At 43.6% G+C, this 24,494-nt stretch overlaps 1 protein-coding gene across 4 annotated transcripts; it reads left to right on the top strand.

The window, feature by feature from the left end:
- On the top strand, nucleotides 1–23,575 carry LOC119464311 (venom metalloproteinase antarease-like TfasMP_A). 4 transcript variants are annotated; one of them, XM_037725223.2, is made up of 14 exons: nucleotides 2–184; nucleotides 5,565–5,741; nucleotides 5,823–5,915; nucleotides 7,484–7,607; nucleotides 7,682–7,705; nucleotides 8,788–8,927; nucleotides 9,956–10,033; nucleotides 10,099–10,223; nucleotides 10,384–10,433; nucleotides 10,543–10,651; nucleotides 13,183–13,359; nucleotides 14,085–14,229; nucleotides 14,331–14,438; nucleotides 23,473–23,575. In XM_037725223.2, the coding sequence occupies exons 2-14, from the start codon at nucleotides 5,622–5,624 to the stop codon at nucleotides 23,497–23,499; spliced, it is 1,320 nt and encodes a 439-aa protein (XP_037581151.1). In that variant the 5' UTR covers nucleotides 2–184; nucleotides 5,565–5,621; the 3' UTR covers nucleotides 23,500–23,575. The 4 variants fall into 4 exon arrangements, with proteins under 4 accessions (XP_049511855.1, XP_037581151.1, XP_049511854.1 ...); XM_049655898.1 differs by lacking the exon at nucleotides 9,956–10,033 and having other exon boundaries at nucleotides 1–184; XM_049655897.1 differs by lacking the exon at nucleotides 7,682–7,705.
- The last annotated feature ends 919 nt before the right edge of the window (nucleotides 23,576–24,494 follow it).

The raw sequence follows: 24,494 nt of genomic DNA, 5'->3' as shown, positions 1-24,494 counted from the left end.
TCTCGCATTCACACTCGACAGAAGCACACTGCGCAGCTTATGTTTTTCTGTGCGACATACCATGCAGCTTTTATACGTGTCGACGCACACATTTGTGAGCTTGGTTCGAATTGACTTGCAATGAAAACGCAATGGAAACAAGCACTCTTCAATCTTGCGCTGCTAACCACTACATTGGCCAAAGGTAAGTGAGCGTTATTTATTTTTATTTTTATTTGAGGTGATTAATATTCGAAAATGGAACATCGCCATGTTTAATTGTTGTCCGCGTTTATACTTACGTACGTCGTTGTTTTTCCAATTAAGATATTAGCAAAAGGAATACGCAATTAGCCCAGTGAATTAAATAGCATTCGCGTTTATCAAAAGAGTAAAATCTGAAGTAAAGCAAATATGCAGATCCAACGCCCTTGTTCGAATCTTTGTGAAGCGAAGCTTTAGTCAAGCGGTTAATTAAATACTCTAAAACTAACGGCGATGAGCACGATTTTGTTTACTTTCATGCTTTACAACTTGTAATCTCATGCATGGGTATATTGAAGCACCATAAAGGTCACAACTTTATTGTCATGCAATTTTTCGGCTTATACACTGCATCGATCACAAGCTATGCCGAAGTGCAAATTCCAATTCAGGCGGATCCACCACCGTGTGAGAGGTATGATCTATGATGACTGTTGAGGGAAGAATGGTGACGACAGGTGCATACACAGACAGGTACGACACGTATCAAGCAACAATTGGGGATTCTGCACCTGTTGCGTCACAGTGGGACATACTCGTCCTGGAGGATCGACCCAGAACTTGCGCACAGCCAGTGCCACAAGCTGAGTGGCTAAATAAAAAAATATATTGTAAATCAAAGAATTCGTTAAACATATTTCCCCATTCTAATAACAAATCGGTGTGCTTTAGAGACACCCGTAAACCGACATTACGGGTTCCGGTTTTCAAGCGAAGCTGGTACTGCCTCACTCGTGTCGCCGTCGGTGTGGCTGTCGGCGTACGCGGAAACTATCATCATCAGCATTGGCTTGAGCGTCGTCGTCTTCCGCAGCTGGCTCACTGACGCCCCTCGGTTTGCGCTCGTGCACGTGCTCGGCACGTGCTCGTGTCACTACTCCCGCGTTCGTCATCGTCGTCTTCTTACGCAGCTGGCTGCGTTGCCGCTATCATTCCAGCGTAGAATTTCACTTCTGTCGTCGTAATGGGGAGGCCGCGTTTACGGGGGTATGAGCCATTGCTTAAGGGGTATGAGCCATTCATTGTCTTACGTAACGGACATATATTAAATTTTGAAGCAATTTAATTTGCAAGAATCGCAAGCGGCAATGGCGGGCAAATGCTGCTAACCACGCCGCCGAGCAAACTCGAGACATTAAACGCAAGTGACAACGGCGGACTGCGGGCATACCGTCAGTGACGTCGTTATCTCCGTCCGCAGCCGTCGCATCAAGGTTAGTTTAGGTGCACCCAGGACAAGCTTCGCTTACCCCCATTTTCCGGTAGGGGAAGGGCTCTGTTTTTTTTTTATGAAGAAAGTTATTATTTTACTGCGATAGGAATTATATGAACACTTCAAGCACATTTCTGCCGTCGTCCGTGATGTTCCGTATAAAGTCCAAGGGCGATGACACCGTCACCGCGCGCCGTACGCTGTATGTGCGAGTGAAAGCGCGCGACGGGAGCCGACGACGGCGGCTCAATCTGGCGCGCGCAAGAGAGTGACAGGAGAGAGAGAAGAGAAAGAAACTTTCTTTATCCCATCTTAAATGGAAAGGGAAAGGAAATTATTGGGTTTTACGGGCCAAACCCACGATCTGATTATGAGGCACGCCGTAGTGGGGGACTCCGGGATAATTCGGACCACCTGGGATTCTTTAACGTGAACCTAAATCTAAGCACACGGGTGTTTTCGCATTTCGCCCCCGATCGAAAGTGAGAGGGGCTGCGAGAAGAAGGCGAGGGAGGTTGTCCACTCGCGGTAGGCCGCCTCTACCACCTCAGCGTTGTGCTCCAGCACTAGCTGCGTACTTTGCGCACCTTATCTTGAAAGTGGTCTGCAGGCGGCTCATACCTTTGTGCGTGCGGTGTGCTCGTCGCTCAGTTAGCGTTGAAGCGATAAACACCACGAAGATCACTTCGCTCGCGGCTGCCGCTGCGCTTCCTCCCGCCAGAGTTTTGACAGCGAGTGTCCGCGGTCATCGAGGGTGATGTGTTATAGTAGAGTAGCTGTCTGTTATGTTTTCCTGTGCGCGCTGACACCATACTTGCTACTTTAGTTAGTAAGCGAATATCTACGAGTTTATACGGCCAATAAAACTGCTACCTTTACTTCGTATAGCTGTCTACTAATTTGCATACGCAATTGATGCTTGGCCTTTCGGGCTAAACTGCGGCTTTTTTCACCGCCAAAGCAGAGGTGTGCATGCCTTATCAGCATACAAGGGTTTTATAGTAGGGTGTTTCAGCGAACACTTTGAAAATTTTTTAAAGCTTGCCTGTGGCAGATAGCACAGTACTAGTACATGAGCTGGTCTACTCGAAGAGGCGGACATGCACAAAACATTGAAATGAAATTCATAATCGAGTAATTAACAAAAATTCACTAACTAATTTTAACTAATTATCTTATGGCCCATATTGCAGATTTACAAATTCTAGCCCAGGAGTTCGCAAGACGGATCTACTTGAAACGAAATGTCAGGATGATACCTGTTTCGAGATATTAATTCCCGAACTTTGCGGAGAAATGCATTAGCATTCAAATTACTTTCTTAACAAAACGTTGTTTTATGCATTGAAGCACAAAAGTAATTGGAACGCCAATGCATTTCTCCGCAAAGTTTAGGAATTAATATCGCGAAACTGGTGTCATCCGGAGAATTCGTTCCAAGTGGATCCGCCTTACGAACTCCATGGCTATAATTTGTAAATTGCAATATGGGTCATGAGGTTAAAAACTTAATTAGCGATTTTTACTAATTACTCGATTATGCATTTAAATGTTTTGTGCAAGTAATGTCCGCCTCTTCGAGAAGATCAGCTCATGAAATAGAAGTGTGCTATCTGCAACAGGCAACCTTTAAACGTCTGAAAGTGATCGCTGAAACACCCCGTAAATAAGCAGCTTCGCCGGTACTTTCACAACCTTTGTATATACATCCAAAATATATCGGCCGAACTAGCGACCTACCAAACAGCCAGGCAGCCACGTCAACCCGGGTAAGTGGGAAAAAAAGATTCACTTTGAAATAGGTTTTATATTGTAGGGAACCTGCAGAGGATCTCAAGTTATCTCAACGACTAAATTATCAGTGAACCTTATGCCACAACAACTTCCACCACCTTTTGAACTTGTTCTCAACGACCATACGCATAATCTAAGCGTATTTGCATCCGTAAAATGTTCTTTGTTTAAGTTTGCGAACAGAGTATAGTACCTTAATTTGGCAATTAAAAGTCATAGTGTGAGGTGTAAGCACGGTGAGTAGAAGTTTTAGACAAAACCGATTTTATGCCCGGACAGGGAATTTTATGCGGCTCTGCAAATTGTTCGAGTTGTAGTCATGGCAGTAGGGCCAATAGCAGTGGCAGTTAGCAATTACTGCATTGTCTCTCTTGTTCAGGACCTCTGTGACCAGAAAAGCTATGACCTAAGTTGACCTATGAACTAAAGGCATAATCTAGTTGAAAACTGCGAGTTTTTGCTCTTGAGGAGCAGTTCCAAAACTGTTAAGTAATTCTTACCTGGAAAGCATGTACTTATGGACTGGTACAGAGTACATTTCAACAGTAACCGTTCCATTCACCCCTTAAGTGTATGAAGTTCATTTTTTATTCTATTGTGAAGTTCACTGGAGAGCATAACCATCGTGGTGTACTGAAACTAAAAAGCCCGAAGAGGATTGGGTGGTTTCAACTCCGTGGAATAGGAATGTTAAAGGTTTCCGCCACTAAACTGCATGTGAACAATGCCACGTGAAGATAGGCTCATAATGCGAGTGTTCATTGCACAACCCATCGTAGACACCCCCGTAAAGTCAAGAAACGTCTATGACACCATTAATGATGATTAGGAACTGCCTCATCGATGATGAGAAATCTTAAACAGCTATTTGGCGGCGCCAAGTCCCTAGTGTTGAGGCTATATCAGAAGCTACACAATACACCAGAGGTTGCCGCGTATTTGATTCAATGATGCAAGTAACCACGTCACTGTTTTAAAATATTCGCATTTTATTTATTTGCATAAAGTCAAGTATTTGGTTAGAAGGAGCAAATTTTGGTGCCTTTCAAGTTCCATTTAATGCTTACCTACTCTAAATAAATTAACGCATCAAGTCTATGACCGTATAAATGCTATATTTAAAGAGACTGTTTTGATTGCGCACTGCCACTGACAAAACATTCTGTAAATTGCAACCTTATTTAAAATATTCTAAAGGTTTGTTTATTTCAAAGTGCTCGCTCAGTGATGCAACCTTCTCTTTTCAAACGAAGCGTTGTCATTGGACGGCCGTTAATTCCGAAAGCAAGACGAAGATACTCCGGAAATGTAGTTTCAGTAGGTGTAGACATGCAAGCAGATAAACCCTGCAATAAAGTGCGTTTTGAGCGCAGAGCAATTATTTTGTTAGGCTGCTTCAGTGTTCAGCTTAATGAGGCACAGGGTGAAGTTCTGATCATATAGTTTTCCATCACATACTAATTTTCTCCCTCTCTTTGTAAGGGGCATGACAGTTTATTTATTGGCAATGCTATGGGCGTATGATCTATAGACATATGTGATCATGAAGCCACAGGTACTTAACCTGAAAATGTATCTGAAACGTCACCTGCGATGAACAGGCTAATAAATACTATGGTGTAAGATAGACAATATAGTATACGCTTCAAATTAAACGTGTTCTGCATTTTTGTGGACCTTGAGCTGCTACGCTACAGAAACGTCTTCGTGTAGAGCTTAATATTTTTCTGTGTTTTCCTTTCGCTTCCAGTACCATTTTTAAGGAATTAATGATTCCACATTGGTGCCGTGTCATTTTTACAGAAATTGTAATGAAAACAATGCGGCGTTATGCGACTGCATGTAGAACGTTTCGGTGAAGCACAGATGCGTTAAAATTAAATTTTGTTCAATATTACAGCTACTGATTACAGCTGTCCTAAAAACGAGAAAAATTATATCAAGCAAAAGCAACTTGATGAACAAGGACATCCAAGGCTCACAGAGAACATCTTACAAAGAAAAACGTCGAAACTTTCAGTGTAAAATTAAGAAATCAGCATGAAAATTGTACTACGGTGGTGTCATTGGCCTGAACTAAATTCATCTGTATCATAGATGACAACTCTCTATGAACTTACACTGTGTGTGCATTTCATACCGACCAGAAGGGAAACTATACAATCTGCACACCCGCACTTTCCGAAAAATATTTACCGCCACTGAAAATAAATTCGAAGAGTCAATCTAACAGAGAAGCCAAGGTGACTTACAATATACACGCAACAGCATAATTTTTTATTCAATCTTAACAGGTGGTCGCGTTTGTTTTCAGGTCGTATGTACGCTCAATCAATTGTCTATCCAACTCTCCTGGAAGCAAGATCTAATAATGGAACTAAAGTGGTTCAACTCAATGACGAAATTATCCCTGAATCTTGTACCAAGTGACGTCTTTTCCGATACTTTTGTGCTTTCGACCGCAAGAAATCGAAATCTTCAACACAAAGAAGTAAGTTTGCGTTATAGAAAACGCACGGAAAAAGCTACGTACGGACAAGTAAAACACCTATCATCTTGATATTATTGTCAGGTTGATACGACAAGAATTCGGCAAACAATATATCACGACGAAACTTCCATGGCGGCCATTTCTATGCAAGATGTGGAAGGAATCATTGAAATGGTAATTTTATTGCTTTATTTATATATATCCTGCAAACATATGTGTAGTATGAAGTAAGAAACATGTCACTTTACGAAATACGCAGGGTATTCCCTAACTAACTTGCGCAATAACACTCATATCGAGCCCCTTTTTATATCTATCGCTGTCCGTTAAGCTTGTTACACATTAATATTAAGTGTAATGTGGGACCAAAAGAAAATTAACTTCAAGAAAATAACTTTGACCTGGCCAAAAAGAAATGGTTCAATACAAGACAAATATACATCTCGCACAATTCTCACTCGCAAAATAATTGTGCATAGCTTACATGCATGACTCTCTATAAGCTGAACAGGTGAGACAACGTATTTTCTTTTATTTCTTTTTTATTTACTATTTTTCTCCATTCTTTCGGTTGAAAATTCGCAAAAAACATGTAAAAAACTACCAGAAAAAAGAGTGCGTCGGTCGTTTTTCTTTTTTTTTTTCTTTTTTTACGTGTTTGCGCCTTTTCAAGAAATATAAACCATGTGGCCCAGCTACAATGGTAATATATTTTTTCCCGCACGCAAGGCATATGCTTTCAGCGCGCACCATCGCGCTCAACACGAGTTGCAACATGGCATACACCCGTCAGTTGTACCAATAATTTAAAAAAATCACCGACGATTACGATACTCCCTAATGCGAAATTTGAGCGCAGCTCTATACGTGTTTTCATTTCGCGATATACTGGCTGACGCGGGCAATCAGTCTCGCGCGGCATGTTGCAAACGGAGCGAAGTGTGGCGCGACCGTCTCGCTAATCTGGAGATCGCGAGAGCCAGCGCGTGGGGCCAGCGCGTCGGTGACGCGTGGGCGCGATTCACAGCAGCCGCCGCCAAAAGACCTCCCAGACGACGCGCGCTACTCTGGCGCCATCTCGTAGCCATCGTCGGCGCATAACGCTTTTCTTCTCACCCTTTCGTCGTACCCTCCTCCGCTTTCCACCTCATGGTTCCGTTGCACCCTCCTCTCCGCCTTACTCCTCGCGTCTTTCATCCCCTGCTGCGCTCCGCGTTCGCTTTCGTCTTCCGCTGTGCTCGTTCGCTCGCCGCAGAAACGGGCGCCTAAGAGCCGCGCCCTAAAATGACAATTGCCATTTATCGTCTAAGACAGGCTGATACCAGTAATCGCAACGGTGTGAAGCAATTTCTTTGTCTAGATGCTGCCACGCTACCATACTCTGTATAATAGCATGCATCTCAGCGTCTACATACTCAAAAAAAAAACACAGACTCTCGCGTTGCAACTCTTATTGAGCACGATAGCACATTATAAAGTTATCTATACGACTGTAATATTTCTCATTGTCAAGGTGAATTACAAAGCGCAAAAGGGGGTAAAGATTTAAGGAAGCCGATTTTGTTTTTCCTTTTCGTATTTGCGCCTGAAAAACCATGTCTGCTACTGTAAACTATTTTCGAAAGAATGTGTAACTTCGTGACCTTTGAAGTCGAGTATAAATCAGAGGGCAGCCACAATTAATATAGCGCTTCTACAAGTAGCGCGTCTACCCATAAAAGCTTAGTGTTGTCTTTTTGCAGACAGGAATTATAGGCGAAAGACTACGGATAGAACCGCTGCCATTTGCGGGACGGACATTAAGTGGCGTACGGCCTCATCGTTTATTTTACGCGAGGAATATCATGGCCCGAGATGACGTTGAAGGTCAGTGTGTGATATTATTGTTAAAAGCCAACAAGTGCACCGTTCTAACTGGTATTATACGCGTGCCGTTTTAGTGTCCGGAACAGTAAATATCACAGGTAAGTGCTCGTTTCGTCCACTATAATCTTGTGCTGTTGCAAAAGTGAAACGTGATCAGAAGCTTTGGCACAATCTTTTTTCTTCAGATTTTGCGCTATGTGTTTGTGATGCAATGACATTTTTAAAACTTTTCCATTAAAGAATCAAACCCGCTGCTATTCGGTGCAGTCCTCCGATAGGTTCTGTCCTCTAACTGCGATTTGGATCGGCCATGTCGTCAAATCGAAAAACTGCTGCTCAAGATAGCTTAAGCTCTTTTAAAATAATAGGCATTGAAAATGAGAATGTAATCGAGAGTTCAACGGAAACCCACCTGCTCGGGATGAAACATGACAAAGAAAGACGTACACCGACCAAATAAAACTTTGGCAGCAAGACGTTTCGGCTTGCTTTTAAAGACAAGACGTTTCGTTTGTCATTCATTCTTTAAATGAGAATAAATGACAAGCGGAGTAAATTCAAGCATTACAGTATACTTTCTACGCTAGACCGCGAATCGGTGGGCAATAATCAAGCTCAGCTAGCATAATCACAAAACTACCGTATAAGTGTGCTTGGCATTTCCAGAACCATATGAAAATTATTCGGTTAGGCGTCACCATTAGCCGAGTAAGCCTTGCGTTCGGCTCCAAGAATCTTTTTACACTCCTACTGTCGGTCGGCTGCTTTCATGGCCGTAAGTAATGCGTCTATTCAGTAACTGCCGCAGCCAGTCTCTTAAGTTTTCCCATTTCTTGGGTTCAGTCCATATTCATGCTTGTCAAATCATTCCATTTCCCGAATAAATTGAGGTGGTGCTTTCTTTTTCGTACATTGCATTATACCAGAGTGCAGAGAGAATTGTCCCCAAAAACAAAGAAAACCTTTATTTTGCCCCAAAGGCAAGTTTCATAATCGAAGAGAATGAAGCTGCACTTTTCCGCGCTCCTGGATTTACATCACGATTTATGAACAAATGAGTGTTTTAAAAAATCGTGCCTCGATTTCTTGGAAAAATTGAGTCTCTTCTTACTAATAATCATCGATCAGCACTGAGAAAAGAAAGCAAATAAAACACGTCATTTCAATTCTTTTCCTGCAGGAAGCACGAAGAGGAAACGCTTTCAGCGATATTCCAACTACGCCGTTTTGGAACTTTACATCATAATCGACGTATTATTCTCAAAACGTTTTCCCAAGGATGCCGACGCGATCAACTACTTGGCCGTGACTGTAGCTTCAGTACGTTCTCGTTTATAGTTCGGTCATATTTCGGGATATTGGCATCAACTCCAACTATGTATATCGCATGTAATTTTCCATCTTATGCGGCAAAAGTGCCGCTGACACAAACATAAAACACAATACCGTGAAAACAATTGTTGTTACGTCAGTCCTACACTTAGTGCAGCGGTAGGCACCATGTAATGTTGACGAAAACCTTGTATCAAACTACCTCGTTCTGATTTTTAGGCTTTTAGTCTTGTAGCGCATGCAGCTCTGAACGAGCAAAAAGGAAAGTGGAAGGGGTAATGAAAAGAAACGGAGAACAGGGTGAGCTTTTCATTACCCCTTCCTTTTTGCTCGTTCAGAGCTGCGCTACAAGTCTAAAAGCCTAAAAGTCATGACATACAAACTCGCCCAAACTGCTACGCTATTGACCTCGTTCTGAGCTTTTACGAATATGTAAAACTACAGATCACTGTAATTAACCACTCGCTTCGACACTGCTGAGGCAGTAAAGGGAAACCAAGTTAGTTCACAGTGGTAAGGTATAATTCAAATAATTACCAGAGGAGTAAATGACGGCAAATTTTTCTTTTTCTATTGTCGGACCGAAGCCACAGCACCGGTACGTCAGTGTGCCGTAATAAATCTTAAAGCATTGTTTTAATTTGGGTTATTTTAAAGCATAAAAAGATCTCAAATCTTGCCTGGTTCCCTCGTTAGCTCCTTTAGAATAAGAATAAAATGTGATATCATCATAGATTGATGAACAATTAGCTAGAACCGAGAAGGTACTGAGAAAAAGCACGACGTCATGGGGAGCTGGTGGGCGAACTTCAACATGGCGTCGCAACTCGTTTAATTTTTTTCCCCCTTTTTCTGTACCTTTTCACTTACCAAGTTTGCAGTCACGATAAGAGTGACCTCTTTTATGTTTACCGAAAGGTAGTTTGCTAATGGTACGTTCCTTAATGTAATATGCCTCTTCAGTGTAATTTAATCTGTCTTTAAAGTAATCAGCTAAAAATATTGTTTTCATGCAGGTCAACCTTAGATACAAATCAGTCAGCAAAATCCACATCAAATTTAGCCTCGTCGGAATGCTCCGTCTCTCCAGCGAGGTGAGCAGGTTACAACAATCACCCGAGTGCTGCAAGTCGTTAGGGGATATCATGTTTCCTTCCAGCTTGAAGACGATTTTGTAATGATGGACGGAGATTACATGGACGGTCAGGCCACCCTCACGAGACTGGTGATGTTCTGTTACACGATGGGGCTGCACAACGCTGATATCAGATATTTCATCACAGGGTACGTTGTAGCCTCGTGTGAGAACTTTATTTCGCCTTAATTTGGCCTCAAAACAAGAGACACACTACAACACAGGAGAAGTGGCATTTCGTAGTTCTTTACACTGCTCGTGGCATAAAAGCAACACGTTTTTTTTTTTTCGCTTTTTTTTTCGCTAAAGCCGCGACATCACTGGAATGTACAACGGAAGAATGAACGCTATCATGGGAGGTAAGTTGTGCGGCCAGCAGTTATCGTTCTCGTGATAAAATTATGTATTATGATTCTGTAAAGTTTGATATCGCAATGTGGTAAACAAAAAAACTTCGGTAACACCCAGGTTATGCCTACGTTGGAGGACTCTGTTCCCTTGACGGCGTAGCTCTTGGAGAAGACAAACCAGGCCTATACGCAGGTGTGGATATTATGGCTCACGAGCTGGCACATTCGTAAGTTCGTCTTCTGTATATCGAAGTTGGTACCACAAAAGTAAAAAAAAAAAGTGAGTGTTATGTCACCAGTTCGCGACCTATGTAGTGTTCAAGAGCTCATAAATACGCTTTCAGAGTAAATGGCCAAGTGTCGAAGTAAGGAACAAGGTAACACAGTCCCACAGTATGTTATGCACTAAAGAACGTAAACGCAGCGCGCAACGATTACAAAGTGCAGACGAAACGGCTATTCATTAGCCATAATTACTTTGCACGATAACAGAGCGTACCCGCTCGGGGTATCAAATCAGCGCGGAATTATAAAGTGGAGGGAACGAGAGTGAAATGTTCTCTCTTTTCGACAAAAAAAAATAACAAGAAAGTTATTGGCCCTCGTCAAAAGCAGCAGCTATAGTTGATTGAGCATTTGTTTTCTTGGTTTTCGTAAGCCAACACGCACATAAAGATTCCGTCATGAAACGAAAATAGCAAAGAGGTTCAGCCTTACTACTACCGGCTCTACCGCTACCACTATAATACCTCTTCAGCAGCCGACCAGGTCACGTGCCAGCCGAGCTGCGCTACGCATGCACTAGGTCGCATAGATATTCCATAGATATTTTTTTTTTGCTTTCTTAACAAGAGCAGAAAATCTAGGAACTTTAGGTGCGGCTTAACTTAAAACAACATAGAACTAAGCGAGTTGATGCTGTTTCATGATTACGAGGAGCACAAACGACGAAGTTAATGAACAAAACTTTACGCAGGACAGGGCTCGTCCTGTGTGAATTCTTTATTCTTTGTCCTTGTCATTCGCGCTGCCCGTAATCAGTTAGACTTAACTAGTACACGCAAAGCTTGCAGGCGGCGTAAGCGGTAGCTGTTATGGTAGAGCGGTAATATGCTATGCTAAAATCTTACAAACATGCTATGCTAATCTTGCAGGCGCTCTCGATATCTTTTTTTTTTTTTGCAGCAAAGCTATTAAGGGCTCACTCTTCGATGATCGCGTCCGAATGTAGAAAAAAACTCTCATCCGCCGTATGCTGTATGCGCGAGCGAAGCGCGCGAGGGCGAGGGGCGCGCGCTTTCACGTGGAGCGAACACACGGCGGATAGCAAACGCGACTCCCCAGCGGAAGGGGAGCGGTGGGCGAGGAGGGCATCGAGGCACCCTAGATTGTGCTTGTGCGTGCTCGCTCTCCCACTGCGGCGCATGCACGCAGCCCTGCCGGCCTCTGCCGCCTGTGCCGACGACTCTCTATGGGCTCTCGCCGCCTCTCCCCTAACACTGTCAACAACGGCGTTAAGTCGTTCCGTCACGTAGACATCGTGCTAGTGTTCTTATCAGTTGTATTTACGACTCGCTATGGCCCGGCCGCGTATACGGAAAACATATACCGCGCAGAAGGGGGGCGCGTAGCCGCACGCCTATTGGCTCTCGCCGCAGGCCACTTCCGCCAGCATGGTGGTGCCCAGCGCAACGTTGGCTTCCGAGACTTGAGGTTTGTTTACGCGACGCGAGGGTCCGCTCTTGCGCAAGCAGATACTGCTCTCGTTAGCGCCCCGGTACCGCGACGGAAGCCGCGGTGCCGGACGCTGACGCGATCGAAGCAGCGATCATTGGGGTGTTGCGGCGCGCAGCGTAGCAACACCCCAAATAAAAAAAATACTGCTCCAGTCAGGTATTCATTATATTCATTATATTGTATCATTATTGCAAAATCTATACATATCATCACTTGGATATGCATTTTCAGTAGATTATTTATCAATAGGCACCGTTTTCAAGATCAGTAGACTCTCAGGTAGGTAATAAGGGTTTCTCAAGAATGTGCCGCTGTGCGACCTGCGTAAGCCACGTGTACACTCGCACCGCCGTTTCTTTGTCGTCGTTCCAAGCGCTTGCGTGCCTAGTTACCTTCCGCTCTCCCAGCGTGGCGGTCCCGTCGCACGTGTCTAGTTTCCTCCGGCTCCCCGCGGTGGCAGTAGTCTTCCACGCGAATGTATGCCGCCGATCAAGACCGCCGATCAAAATAAAAGTGTGTGCGCGTACGTCTTGCTTCAGGATGACCGCCGTCGCCACTCAAGAGAAATAAAATTGCCCATACCTTTAGTGTAAACTCTGTGTCACCGCTAGGTCGTATGCTAAACTGCTTTGCTGGTAATCCACCTTCACAGCAGTGGAATAGCGCGCGATTTATTTATTTATTTATTTATTTATTTATTTATTTATTTATTTATTTATTTATTTATTTATTTATTTATTTATTTATTTATTTATTTATTTATTTATCTATCTATTTATTTATATTTACATACTGCAGCCTGTTGTGAGTGTGTATATGGTACAAGTAAACACTTTCAAAACAAGAAAACATGCAATATAAAAAATAAGTTTGAGGTACAAATAAACAAATATAAGTGAACAAAGACGATTAAACAAATAAACAGTGCCGTAAAAAAACGTGCTAGAAAACAATGTGGTTCAAGGTATACACAGAAAGAAAGACCAGTCATTCAATATATGCTTTACCTGCTTGACCTCAGATTGGGTTGCGTTCACGACGGTGAAGGCCCGAGAAGCGAAATACCTGGACACGCGGGTTCCATAAAGCCCGAATGTGCTGCCTACCTAGGCTACCTAATGAGCTACAGCGGAAACAACGGCAAAAACCACTACCACTTCTCGCCCTGCTGTCAAGCACAGATCAAGCTTTTTTTAAGGTAAGTGTTCGTATCGTTTCGTTTAACCCTCGCATCTTTTCGACTTGCTGGACGAAGTGGATATATATACTCTTGCTTGCGATCGACATGCAGATCTAATTATGTCACCTTGTTCCAAGGAGGTGTTACATTGTGGCCCTCGTGCGAAGCACAGCTGTCACTTCAGGTGCCCAAGGAATGAAAGTTAATCGGCGTCTCGCACTTCCATTACTCTAAAGTTTGCTCGCCGCGACGGCTCTCTGGTAAATGCATTCTTAAGCTTAGTACAATTAAGGTCGAGGGTTCGGTACCCCGCCGCGACTTCTGCATCCCGGTGCAAATGAACGAAATAAGGAAGCTCGCGAATTCGTAGAAATAAATCAACCAACGCTAAATAATTATTTTTTCTTGCGCTAAGTACAGTAGGAAGCCACAAGGACAAAGCGGACACTGGATATGAAGCGGACACGAAGTGACACACGGGAGCTGATAGCTCTTCATAGCTCTTCTAAACGTTAAATATCCCCACGTGGTCCTGGATGAACTGTAATTGTTTTCACGGCAGAATATTTCACGCCTCAACTCATGCAATGAAGGCATTTACCGTCTACCACCACCGGAAAGACCAGCGAGTTTGTTGCTACAGCCTTTCTTTATTTTTCTTTACAATTCGACATTTTCATCCAATCAATGCAGCTGTTGCCTAGTAAGAACGTTTCTGCGTACTGGTGACTTATTCATTGCAGGTTAGTGTCCGACGAATGCATACAGAAGACGTTCCAAGTAACCCAAATCATCCCAGGGAAGGGATTTCTACCGGGACACTGGATTAGCCCACACAGATACTGCGTGATGAAACAACCCAAGTTAAAAATAGCTTCAGCGACTACGGTGAGCAATCGCTGCTTCTACTGCCTTTTCCGAGCCAAACAACAGCCTATATTTCAATTACAAAGCTCGGAATGTACTCATTAGTCTATTTCTTCCTGTAGCTGAGCGCCAAAAAGAACTGCAAGCTGCCATGCCAGTACCTTGCTGGTAGTTTTACGAAAACAGTTGAGTACGACGCTTTGGACGGAATGCCTTGTGAACAGGGCAGGGTAAAGCCTTTCGTGTGCACTTCTTTTATTATTCTGCAAGTGTTTGTTGTTGTGTTTTGTTTGATAACTGCAGACAAATTGGTAGGTAGGCTACATAACTGCCGGCTATACCCCAAGATACACCTAAGAAGTTCCCCATGTACCACGTGCACATAAACACACAAACATACAATGTTCCAAAAACAAACGTAAATATAAACAAAAGGCAAAAATGTATAATCAGAGGCATTCCGTATGCACCCGACGTTAAGAAAAAGAAAACTTTGTCCACTGTGCAATGAAAAACGCTACACGTATAACACATATATGACATTGTTCAAGTAGTCCTGAAATCCCAAGTCTTCGGAAAGCATGCCCTATCAAAAGTTGTAACAGAGATTAGCATTAGTCTAAATTAGTCTCAGCAGTGCTGTATATTAGTCTTGCAGAAATATTTACTAATGTAATAGGTTAAATTTGCATTAGTCTTGGGGTGGTACGTATTAGAATAAATACTCGCCAGTTGCACATAGTGCGAATGTACGCAATTGCGTGAAGCAGTGACTATACGTAGTTGTCCGATGTGACTGCACGCCGAATAGAGAAACGTAATTAGTCGCAACACTAATAGGCCAGCTTGAGTATATTGCAGGCTATATTGGTCTATTAGATTATTATATTCTAAATTCATTATAATGAAGTCGCACACGACACGAAAATACCTTCTTTATATCAGATATCCGATATTCGCTAAAAGCCTATGTTCGTTACACACCGATACCAGCGATATAATCATTTCTTACCTATTGTTATATTCGATTATTTGCTCTCTCCGAGAAGTTACGACTAAAATTAGTTCAGTCCTGTCCTATTATCTAGTACTATATTACATTAATGCTAGTGTCCATAACCTGATACGATGTTAGCTTTTCTTATTTATTGTGTTTCAATATTTGGCTTGTGTGAATACAAAGTAATTTTTAGTTAAAAATGTTTAGAGAATGAACATTTTCAATGTATCTTACGCTTCCTGAATGGTGGCGTGTACGTGAGAGATGAATGCTACAAAATAAGTTTTAACCAGCAAACAACAGTACGTTCTTCTTCAAACACAGGCGTTTGATTGCACGGGAGAATCCTGAGACATTGAAGGTAAATTAGGTCAACGCAAACAAGTTACATCGCAGTTCCATAATAGAAAATAAATGTGGCTCACTTTACTGGACTTTATCTATTTTTACGTACACGGAGGAATGCAAAAAATGTCTCAGTTTAGCCCGAAAGGCGAAGCATCAATTGCGATAGCAAATTACTAGAGAGCTATAAGGAGCAGGGATAGTAGTTTTATCGGCTGCATAAAGTTGACACATTCGCTTACTAACTAAATTAACAAGCGTGGTATCAGCGCGCACAAGCAAACATGAATAAATCGCAATCGATGACCGCAGACAACCACTATCAAAACGCTGGCGTGGGGAAGCGCAGGCCGCCGCAACGAGCGAAGGTTCGTGCGGTCTATCGCTTCAACGGAAACTGAGCGGCGAAAGTACAGCGCATACAAAGGTCAGAGCCGTGTGGAGGTCGCTTGCAAGATACGGTGCGCGCGACAACACCGACAGCCCGCACCGGCGCAAAGTACAAGAACGCGTTTGTTGGCAAAGTAGAAGCCGCCCCCTCCCTCCTGCGCTGCCTTCCCGCTTCGCTCCTTTCGCGTGGGAGATTGCGTCGCCACTTCCCCTTGCGCCCGGTTGCAAGATACGCATTTGGTGCCGCAGCACAGCGTCGCCCCCCTCCCTCCCATACCCCCACAGTGTTTCGCGCGACGTCGCGTTTGCTCTCTGCCGTGCGTTCGCTCTCCGTGAAAGCGCGCGTCCCCCGAGCGCCGTAACTCGCACATACGGCGCATCGCCCTTGGACTTTATACAGAACCTCACGGCGACGGCGACAGCAAAGCCGACGGTAGAAATCCGCTTGAAGTGTCCATATAATTACTATCACAATAAAACCTAGGATGAAAGAAAGAGACTATAGACACAGCATGACGCTAGACAGCTCCCTCGGCAAGGCAACCTCATCTGACGAAGTCCCTGCTTTCATTCGAGAAATTTGGACTCTTGAAAAACAGGAACTACGTGGTTGGATGACCCTTAGAGGCATTGCTCGGTTTGTGGAAGCATTTAGCAACAACTTCGTCACCATCGGGGCTTGCCACCCGCTCTACACTACCTCCTGCTATATGCCCACTCGGTGGCTAGAATTTACCATCCCACTATCCTGTGGTGAGGGCCTATTTACCATAAGCGTTCCTTTATATGTTTTTATCACTAAGCTTTAAGATTGTCACATGCCGATCGGTTTCAGTCTTCTTCCACGGAAAAAAAAATCGAGGACGTCCAAACAACCCAAGACGCGCTGCGAAAGGTGTGCCAGAAGTCACGTGTCAATTAGGCTTGACTGTTTTCATGTTTCATATATAATGGGCAAATAGCAACGGCCGCGAAAGGTGCTGGTTCATCCTTGTGTGACGCAACGTAAAGCGGAACGCACACTCTCTCACTTTGAGCGAGTGAGTTGGAAACGACAGTCCAAAGTCATTTAGCAGAGAGTGATATGTCGAGGGACCGAACAAAGAGCGATGGAACGAAAAATGTTAGGCCTAACATTAAGAAACAGGAAGAGAGCGGTGTGGATCAGAGAACAAACGGGGATAGCCGATATTCTAGTTGACATTACGCGGAAAAAATGGAGCTGGGCAGGTCATGTAATGCGTAGGATGGATAACGGGTGGACCATTAGAGTTACAGAATGGATATCAAGAGAAGGGAAGCGCAGTCGATGACGGCAGAAAAATAGGTGGGGTGATGAAGTTAGGAAATTTGCAGGTGCAAGTTGGAATCAGCTGGCGCAAGACAGGGGTAATTGGAGATCACAGGGAGAGGCCTTCGTCCTGCAGTGGACATAAATAGGCTGCTGCTGATGATGATGATATGTCAAGGCTCTGCTCGTTGTTTTATTGGGGGCGAGCTCCGCCACTGGAAAAACTGGCGCCCCCGTCGGCGTGACGTGGTATGAGGGATCACGTGGACACAGCGGCCGCGTCGTCTGCTTCGGAAGTGTCGAAGCGAGCTGATAACGAAAGTAATTAGTCCCACCTGCGCTACCATTCGGATTAAGTGGGGATATTTTCCCGCTTCGGGTGCCTGCTTGGCAACACTTGAAAGCGCTATAACAAGTGGTGGCTGCCTTTGAAGGCGTCCGACATGGTAGGCTATTGCTCGGTACCGCAGTGTCGGACGCGCACGCAACGGAGCCTGGTGTCAGCCTTCACGCATACCCGCAGGCCAAGAAGCTGCATTGAGCTTGGATTGCGAAACTTAGAACCGGGAGGCAGCCATCGGCTACAAGAACTTCAGCGAGGAAGATTTCTGCTACGGCGTTAATTGGGCTACCCCTCTCTCCTCCTCTTTCTTTCTCTGTTTAGCGCTCCCTACGCTTTATCAAACTTTTTTAATGCGAAAGCATTATATGCCCCATTACGCAAAAATCCGTCGTCGTAGTCGGCGGCGTGACCACATGATGATACCAAAAATGGCCGACGGCAAAGAGTAAAAACACGTCAAATTTCTCAGTGAGCTTCCTACAAAATAAATTACTGAAAAGAAAATTAGGTAAATTTCGGTCTGGGTAGGGTTCGAACCCGGGCCTTCGGGGTGTGAGTCGAGCACGCTTCCCCGATGCCACGGCGGCTCTTTTTTTTTTTTTTTTTTTTTTTGTAGAACATGGTATTTATTACAATGAATGAAATGTTGTATATACAGGAACTACTTAGAATAATATGAGCACCAGGCGGACATAAGTAATCACACGTCAGCGAGCAGTCCCCATAAAGAAAACTTCACACACAGCAACACTGTCCATCACAACAAAAACTTGAAAGGTGAAGTTAAACACCTAATCAAAAGTGGATACCAATCCTGCTGACATTCTTCTTGGCCGTAAATGTCGTTTAACTGCGTAATCATCTGAGCGAAATGCGATCTTGAGGAAATTGTTCTTTCTGCATTTCGGTCTTGCATACGAGTTTTCCATAGGCTATGAGGCCTATCAGTAAAAACATATCGAATGGTACATCATCACACGGAGCAACAAAATATCGGATACTGTGTGAATTTAGATCAAAATATTTTTGCAAATTCAGTGATGCTACCGCGGACTTAGGATTTGGAGCAATTTTTGGAGCACCAGAAATCTCATTTTGGAGAACTTTGGAGCAGGCAATTTGCCATTTGGGAGCAGCTTGGAGCAGCTAATTTTTCCCATCCTTAAGTATTTCGAAAAACCGAGTGGCAATTTACATTCAAAGACCCGAATAATTCGCATGTTCTTACGAGAACCTTGGTAAACATTTCCATCCATTGCAGATCTCGTGGAGAATAAACCTCCAGGGAACACACATTACTTCACTCAATAATGCAAAAATAAAGGCAGTCATAGGAATAACCTCTGCAGCCTTTTTTTTTTTTTTTCAACAGAAGCAAACAAATACAGAATACTGGATCAACAAAATTATATTTTATGAAATAACACTATAAACACAATGGTGTGATTGTCGAAATGTGGAACTACTGCCTTATAACGTGTTGCTTTATATGTGTTGCACGACGTGCAATAGAAAAGTAAGTTTGATGTGTTAAAATAAAAGGAAAAGGCAACTAGTATATTGAAGATGCATATAGGTTTCTTGTGCGCATTGCGGCAAAACCAAATTAGACATTTAATAGATCGCGTGCCAACATGAGTACATCAGAGCGTGACAAAAAAGGCAGAAAGACTGGGAAAAAAAGGCTGCCCACCAAATTTGGCGGTAAAAAGCGGTCAAAATGTTGGTGTTGTCACCACCCTAAAACGGCGTTGCATGTAGGCTCCCTAATCGGGACGCACGCGCTAGTGCCGTTTCGCCTCCTGTTTGCAACTAAAAGCTCGCCCTATCATCACGTTGCACGTTTTAATTCCCCGGTGGCGTAACTCGGCGATAGGCGCCGTCAAACCCGAGACTGTTTGGCGCAGTTAGGCGCAATTTTCGTCGATTGTATCAGGATGGCGCAGTATATCCCATTTGGCGCACTTTGGCGCAGTTGGCGCAGGAGTGGAATCACTGCAAATTTCTATGGATAACATCCCAAAATAAAATGGCATCCTTACAAACTATAAAACAGTGTTTCATGGTTTCAGGCACGTCCCAAAGGCGGCAATTAATTGACGAAACGAAAATGTTCTTTTTCGGAAGCCATGTTCTAACGGGCAGGGTTTCAGTGTGTAATTTGTAAAAGAAAGTTTTTGTATAAGAGGGAACTGGCATTTTGCGCACTCTTGCAAGCACATCATGTCCTGGTAATGTGATTATACGGATCGATAAAACAGCAGTGGGAACAACATCGATATTAAATCTTTGTAAAGATGTTTTCGTGACACACTGAACAAATAATCTTTAGAAAAGCAAAAAGTCAGAAAAGAAATAGAAAAATAAACCTCACACATAAACCACCATAAACAAGGTCTAAAAATTTGATTTGAGGACACAACCAATTCTGACAGGACATGAAACAGGTTAACCTGCAAGAAGGCTCATAATACCGGATGAGAGTTTTGCCCAAAAAAAGGGAAAGCGCGAGACTAACTGTCGCACATATAAATGCACCAACCCTAACCCTCCAGTACTCACTGGTCAAAAAATGTTGTCGCAGCTCATAGGTTCAAAACTGGAAGACCACATGAACATTGAAAAAATCCTGTGAAAATGTTCAATGTAAAGCCTTGCACAGTGAAGAACCTGAAAACATAAAGAACTATGGTTGCCAAAAACATGTTGCAGGCTTCTGCTCTTCCAAATATTGAAAGGCGGTGCGGGACAAAGGTATTTGTGTAGCACTGGAGCGCTGGAACGCGCTCTCTCCAGTAGTGTGCACTGAACTTGTAGGCATGCAGTGGAACACCTAGTATTTAGGTGGCACACAAGACCACTCAATGCCCGCATAATGTGATATCCCAATATCCAAACCTTAGCCCTGAGCTCTTAGTGCTATTCATCTGCACACCGGAAACCAGAACCAAACTCTTCTACAATAAAAAAAGGTTTATCGATGCTGGGCTTGTCTTTGCAGAAGAATGCGATATTATCCGTGTATGCTAACACTTTTACCCGATTACAAAGAATATTAAAACCACGAGCACTGCTGCAGTTCAAAATGCTCAAACAGAGTGGTTCTAAGTAAAGGGCGAAGAGGAGCGGGGACATAGGACATCCTTGTTTCATGGAAGAACAGATCTGGACGGGATTTGAGAGGCTACCATTGACAGCAAAGTGAGTTGAATGACTATAACAAAGTCGAACGCCAGTAAGCACTGTGGATCCCACATTGGCGTGTTCTAGAAGAGAAAATAAAGAAGAATGCCGGACCCGATCAAATGCTTTTGCGAGGTCGACCTGAAGCATTGCAAGTTGATCATATAAGAAGTCGAACAGTACACAAGAACTGTGCGAGCGACGTGTACATTAGTTTGTATGGAAAGGCCTTTGATACCACATGTTTGATGAGGACCAATAAGAATTGAAATCGCTACCTGCAAAAATTTTGTAGTCAACGTTTGACAATGTAATCGGTCTATAACCATCAACAGAACGTAATTTTTCTGTCAGTACTTTTAGGTATTAACACTGTGTGGCTTTTTGTGAAAGACTGTGGTAAGTCCCCTAATTCAAAACTTGTTAAAATATCTTCAGTAAAACAGGCGTAAGAATGGACTTATTTTATAAAATTCACCCGAAATACCATCGTGACCGGGAGTTTTTGACATGGGTAACTGATCAATGGCAACCTCTACCTCCGGTTTAGTAAAGGGACTGCTAATGACTGAACATTCTTATCAGTTACAGGAGTTATTAAAGGCACAAAGTACTGTAGAAGCTAGGTATTCTGGGGACGTATTCTGAAACGTTCCACTTCGGCGACAGTACGCCTAGGCGACAATTTCGCTTTAGGCGAGCGCTGATTGGCTGGTTGAGCAAAATTGGATGAGCTGATTGGCTGGTTGAGCCCGACGTCATTCAATTTTGCGCAACCAGCCAATCAGCGCGCGCCTGAAGGCGAAATTGTCGCCTAGGCGAACCATCGCCAAAGTGGAACGTTTCAGAATACGTCCCCTGGTCTCCAGAAGCATCACTGAAGAGCGCCGAATAGTAGTCTTTGAATTGAGACAGAATATCATTTGTGTCAGCTATTAATGCGTCTTTCGAATACATATTGGTAATAACTTTCGCAGAAGCGTGGCGCCGTTCATCAATCAAAGCTTGATGGGTCAGCTTCTCAGAAAGCAAGAATTGGTTATTACGTGACCGAACACGGGCGCCTCTATAGCGCATCAAACTTTTGCAAGTCGCATTTCACGTTTGCAATGTTATCAGCGTACGTTTCAGGAGATTCACATTCAAGCTCATAAAGGCTATGAAGACTTTTCACCAATTTCTTACTATTTTTTGTAAAATGACTTAATACAGAACCAAATTCAATGGCAACTGATCTGATTTCCTGCTTAAAAAAACTCCCCACGCAGCGAATATAGTGGCAAAACAAGAGCGAAGCAATTTTTCGGTGCTAAGCATACCTGATTAGTAAACATTTTGTCACCAATTATAGATGAATTTAGCTTCCAGAGTGCCCACTGAGCTCGAAAACTAACACAAGTGTCTCCGCCTAGTCGCGTAATTACCATGCAGTGGTCGGAGAACGAAATAGGGTGAGTTTTGCATAGGAGACTTCTAGAAATTAACGATGACGAAACATATATATATATATATATATATACAATCGAGTCTAGAATGTGAACTTCCTTGAATGTGCATATATGAACATGATATTTGCCCCGATGCTCCCATATTTATGAGGCCCGCAATTTCAGTGATGTTACATAGCACTTCACTACTTTTGTCCCTATGGGTGTTACGTAATGAACAGTCATTCACGGCGCACACGCAGTTGAAGTCTCCTAAGAGAACAACAGTACGGTAACAATCCAATAAAGGAGCTAGATTTTCAAATAAGGCAATTCGTTCTGTAGAATCATTGAATGCATAAACGTTAACGATGCCCCATGGTACGCTATGCAGCAAGATATCAGAACATATCCACCGCCCTTCAGAGTCTACATTATAAGTGAAGGCGATATACGGAAGGATCTTCCTCAGAAACAAAAGGCAACCTGACGATAAACCAACTGCATGAGGCACACAAACATTGCACTCGGACAAAAAAGGGCTCTAATGCCCTTGCAGTGTCATCACTTTCAATTTTTGTCTCTGCATGAAGCGCAACAAAGTCGAGTCGTTTGCTAGATAACAGTCGGAGTAGCTGCAACTGCTTCTGTCGGGACAGGAGCCCTCGTATATTAAGTGTTGCGAAAGCATCATTAAGTGATGCTTTCGTATTCCCACATGTAAGCAATCTCAAGTGTCTTTGTCAATGTTTTTTTTTTAGTTCCCTGAAGAAATATCAAATAATTTCCTCTGCCCACATGCAAGTATATCTTGCGCCATGGCGCAAACCAACCCTTGCATAATTGCTACGGCAATACGCACAATCTGCTGTTTACACTGATTTATAGTCGGATACAACTTAAGTTTGCAGTGAAGCCCCGCCCATGCCCTCATAACCGCCAGTCATTGTTCCTCCGCGAGGCTGCAAATAGTTCGTACTTCAAACTTTCCCTGTTACCTATATAAGGTGGTAACCAGAAAAATAAAACTATAAGCGTGTAATTTTATACGTTTTCACTCTTCTATTGTAATGGAACGTAAAAGTACAACAAGTACAGTCATATCAAGTACGACGCCATTTTGAAAAGGTCGCATGACGGCGATTTTGTTTGCTTCTGTGATTGGCTGCCGGAGTAACACAACCCCGCGCAGTCCGTATGCCTTTGTTGCCAACTGCTGCTTTTTTAGGTTGTATCCTACTATAGGCGCTATACTTTCCATCTTAATTTCTCTTTTCCTTTGCAGTGGTGCGAGAATGGAGTGTGTCTTTGAAGATAAGGAAACACCATTCGTACGATACTCTCACTTCTCACAATAAAATGTTCCGTTCAGAATTAGTGAATGAGTTATTCGGTCCTCCCACACGTAACTTGGGCTTCATGGATCGGTTTCTTTAGAGCACAGCTCTTAGGCGCCCGTTCCTGCGGCAAGCGCTGGCCTTGTCCCTCGTAACCGAGCGAAGACCACAGCGAAGGGTGAAAACGAAGGCGGAGCGCAGCAGAAGATGAAAGACAGCGAATAGCAAAGAAAGCGTGAGGAAGAGAGCGGAGGAGGAGGGCATGAGAAGAAAAGCGTAGTGGCGCGCAAGACGGGCTTTGTGGCGACGATGGCTACGAGATGGCGCCAGAGTAGCACGCGTTGCCTGTATGGAAACACAGCGCTGCGCGAGTGGAGGTGGTCTGTCTGCGGCAGCTACTGTGAATCGAGCTCAAGCATCAACGCCGCCCTGCCACCTGCTATCTGCCGATTAGCGAGGAAGTCGTGCCGCACTTCGCTCAGTTTGTAACGTGCCGCACGAGACAGATTGTCCGTGCCAGCCGTCGGCGTCGTCCTGATATCCCGTATAAAGTCCAAGTGCAATAATATCGCGGCCGCGCATCGTATGTTGTGGGTGCGAGACCCGCAAGATGGCAGGGAAGGGGGGGTAGAGGGTATTTTTTCGTGCATCCTGCGCATAACTGGAATTGCCTTCCCAGCCATACTGCTACAATCACCGACCCTACTGGCTTCAAATATAGCATCGAAGAAATTGTGTGTTGGCGATAAATCATAGGATTTCCTGTATGCACTACTGTGCTCATAATTATTTTTTCTTTGCCTGTACCCACTCCTCATGTATTGCCACTCATGGCCCTTGAGGTATTATAAATAAATAAATAAATAAATAATAAATAAATAAATAAATAATAAATAAATAAATAAAAGGAAGCTTTTTTTCAATCCCTCCCCACAATTTGGCGTGTCGTCGTCATTGTGGTGGTGGTGGT

Source organism: Dermacentor silvarum, chromosome 9 (assembly GCF_013339745.2).
Source record: "Dermacentor silvarum isolate Dsil-2018 chromosome 9, BIME_Dsil_1.4, whole genome shotgun sequence".
Classification (NCBI taxonomy): domain Eukaryota; kingdom Metazoa; phylum Arthropoda; class Arachnida; order Ixodida; family Ixodidae; genus Dermacentor; species Dermacentor silvarum.
The sequence above is the reverse complement of the archived record's forward strand: the minus strand, read 5'-3'. Positions and strand labels throughout refer to the sequence as shown.

Excerpts from the sequence above, each read along its gene's own strand:
- LOC119464311 (XM_037725223.2), top strand. The coding sequence starts at position 5,622 with ATGGAACTAAAGTGGTTCAACTCAATGACGAAATTATCCCTGAATCTT. Across the intron at positions 8,928-9,955 it reads TGGCCGTGACTGTAGCTTCA|GTCAACCTTAGATACAAATC; the intron begins GTACGTTCTCGT and ends GTTTTCATGCAG. Across the intron at positions 14,230-14,330 it reads AAATAGCTTCAGCGACTACG|CTGAGCGCCAAAAAGAACTG; the intron begins GTGAGCAATCGC and ends TTCTTCCTGTAG.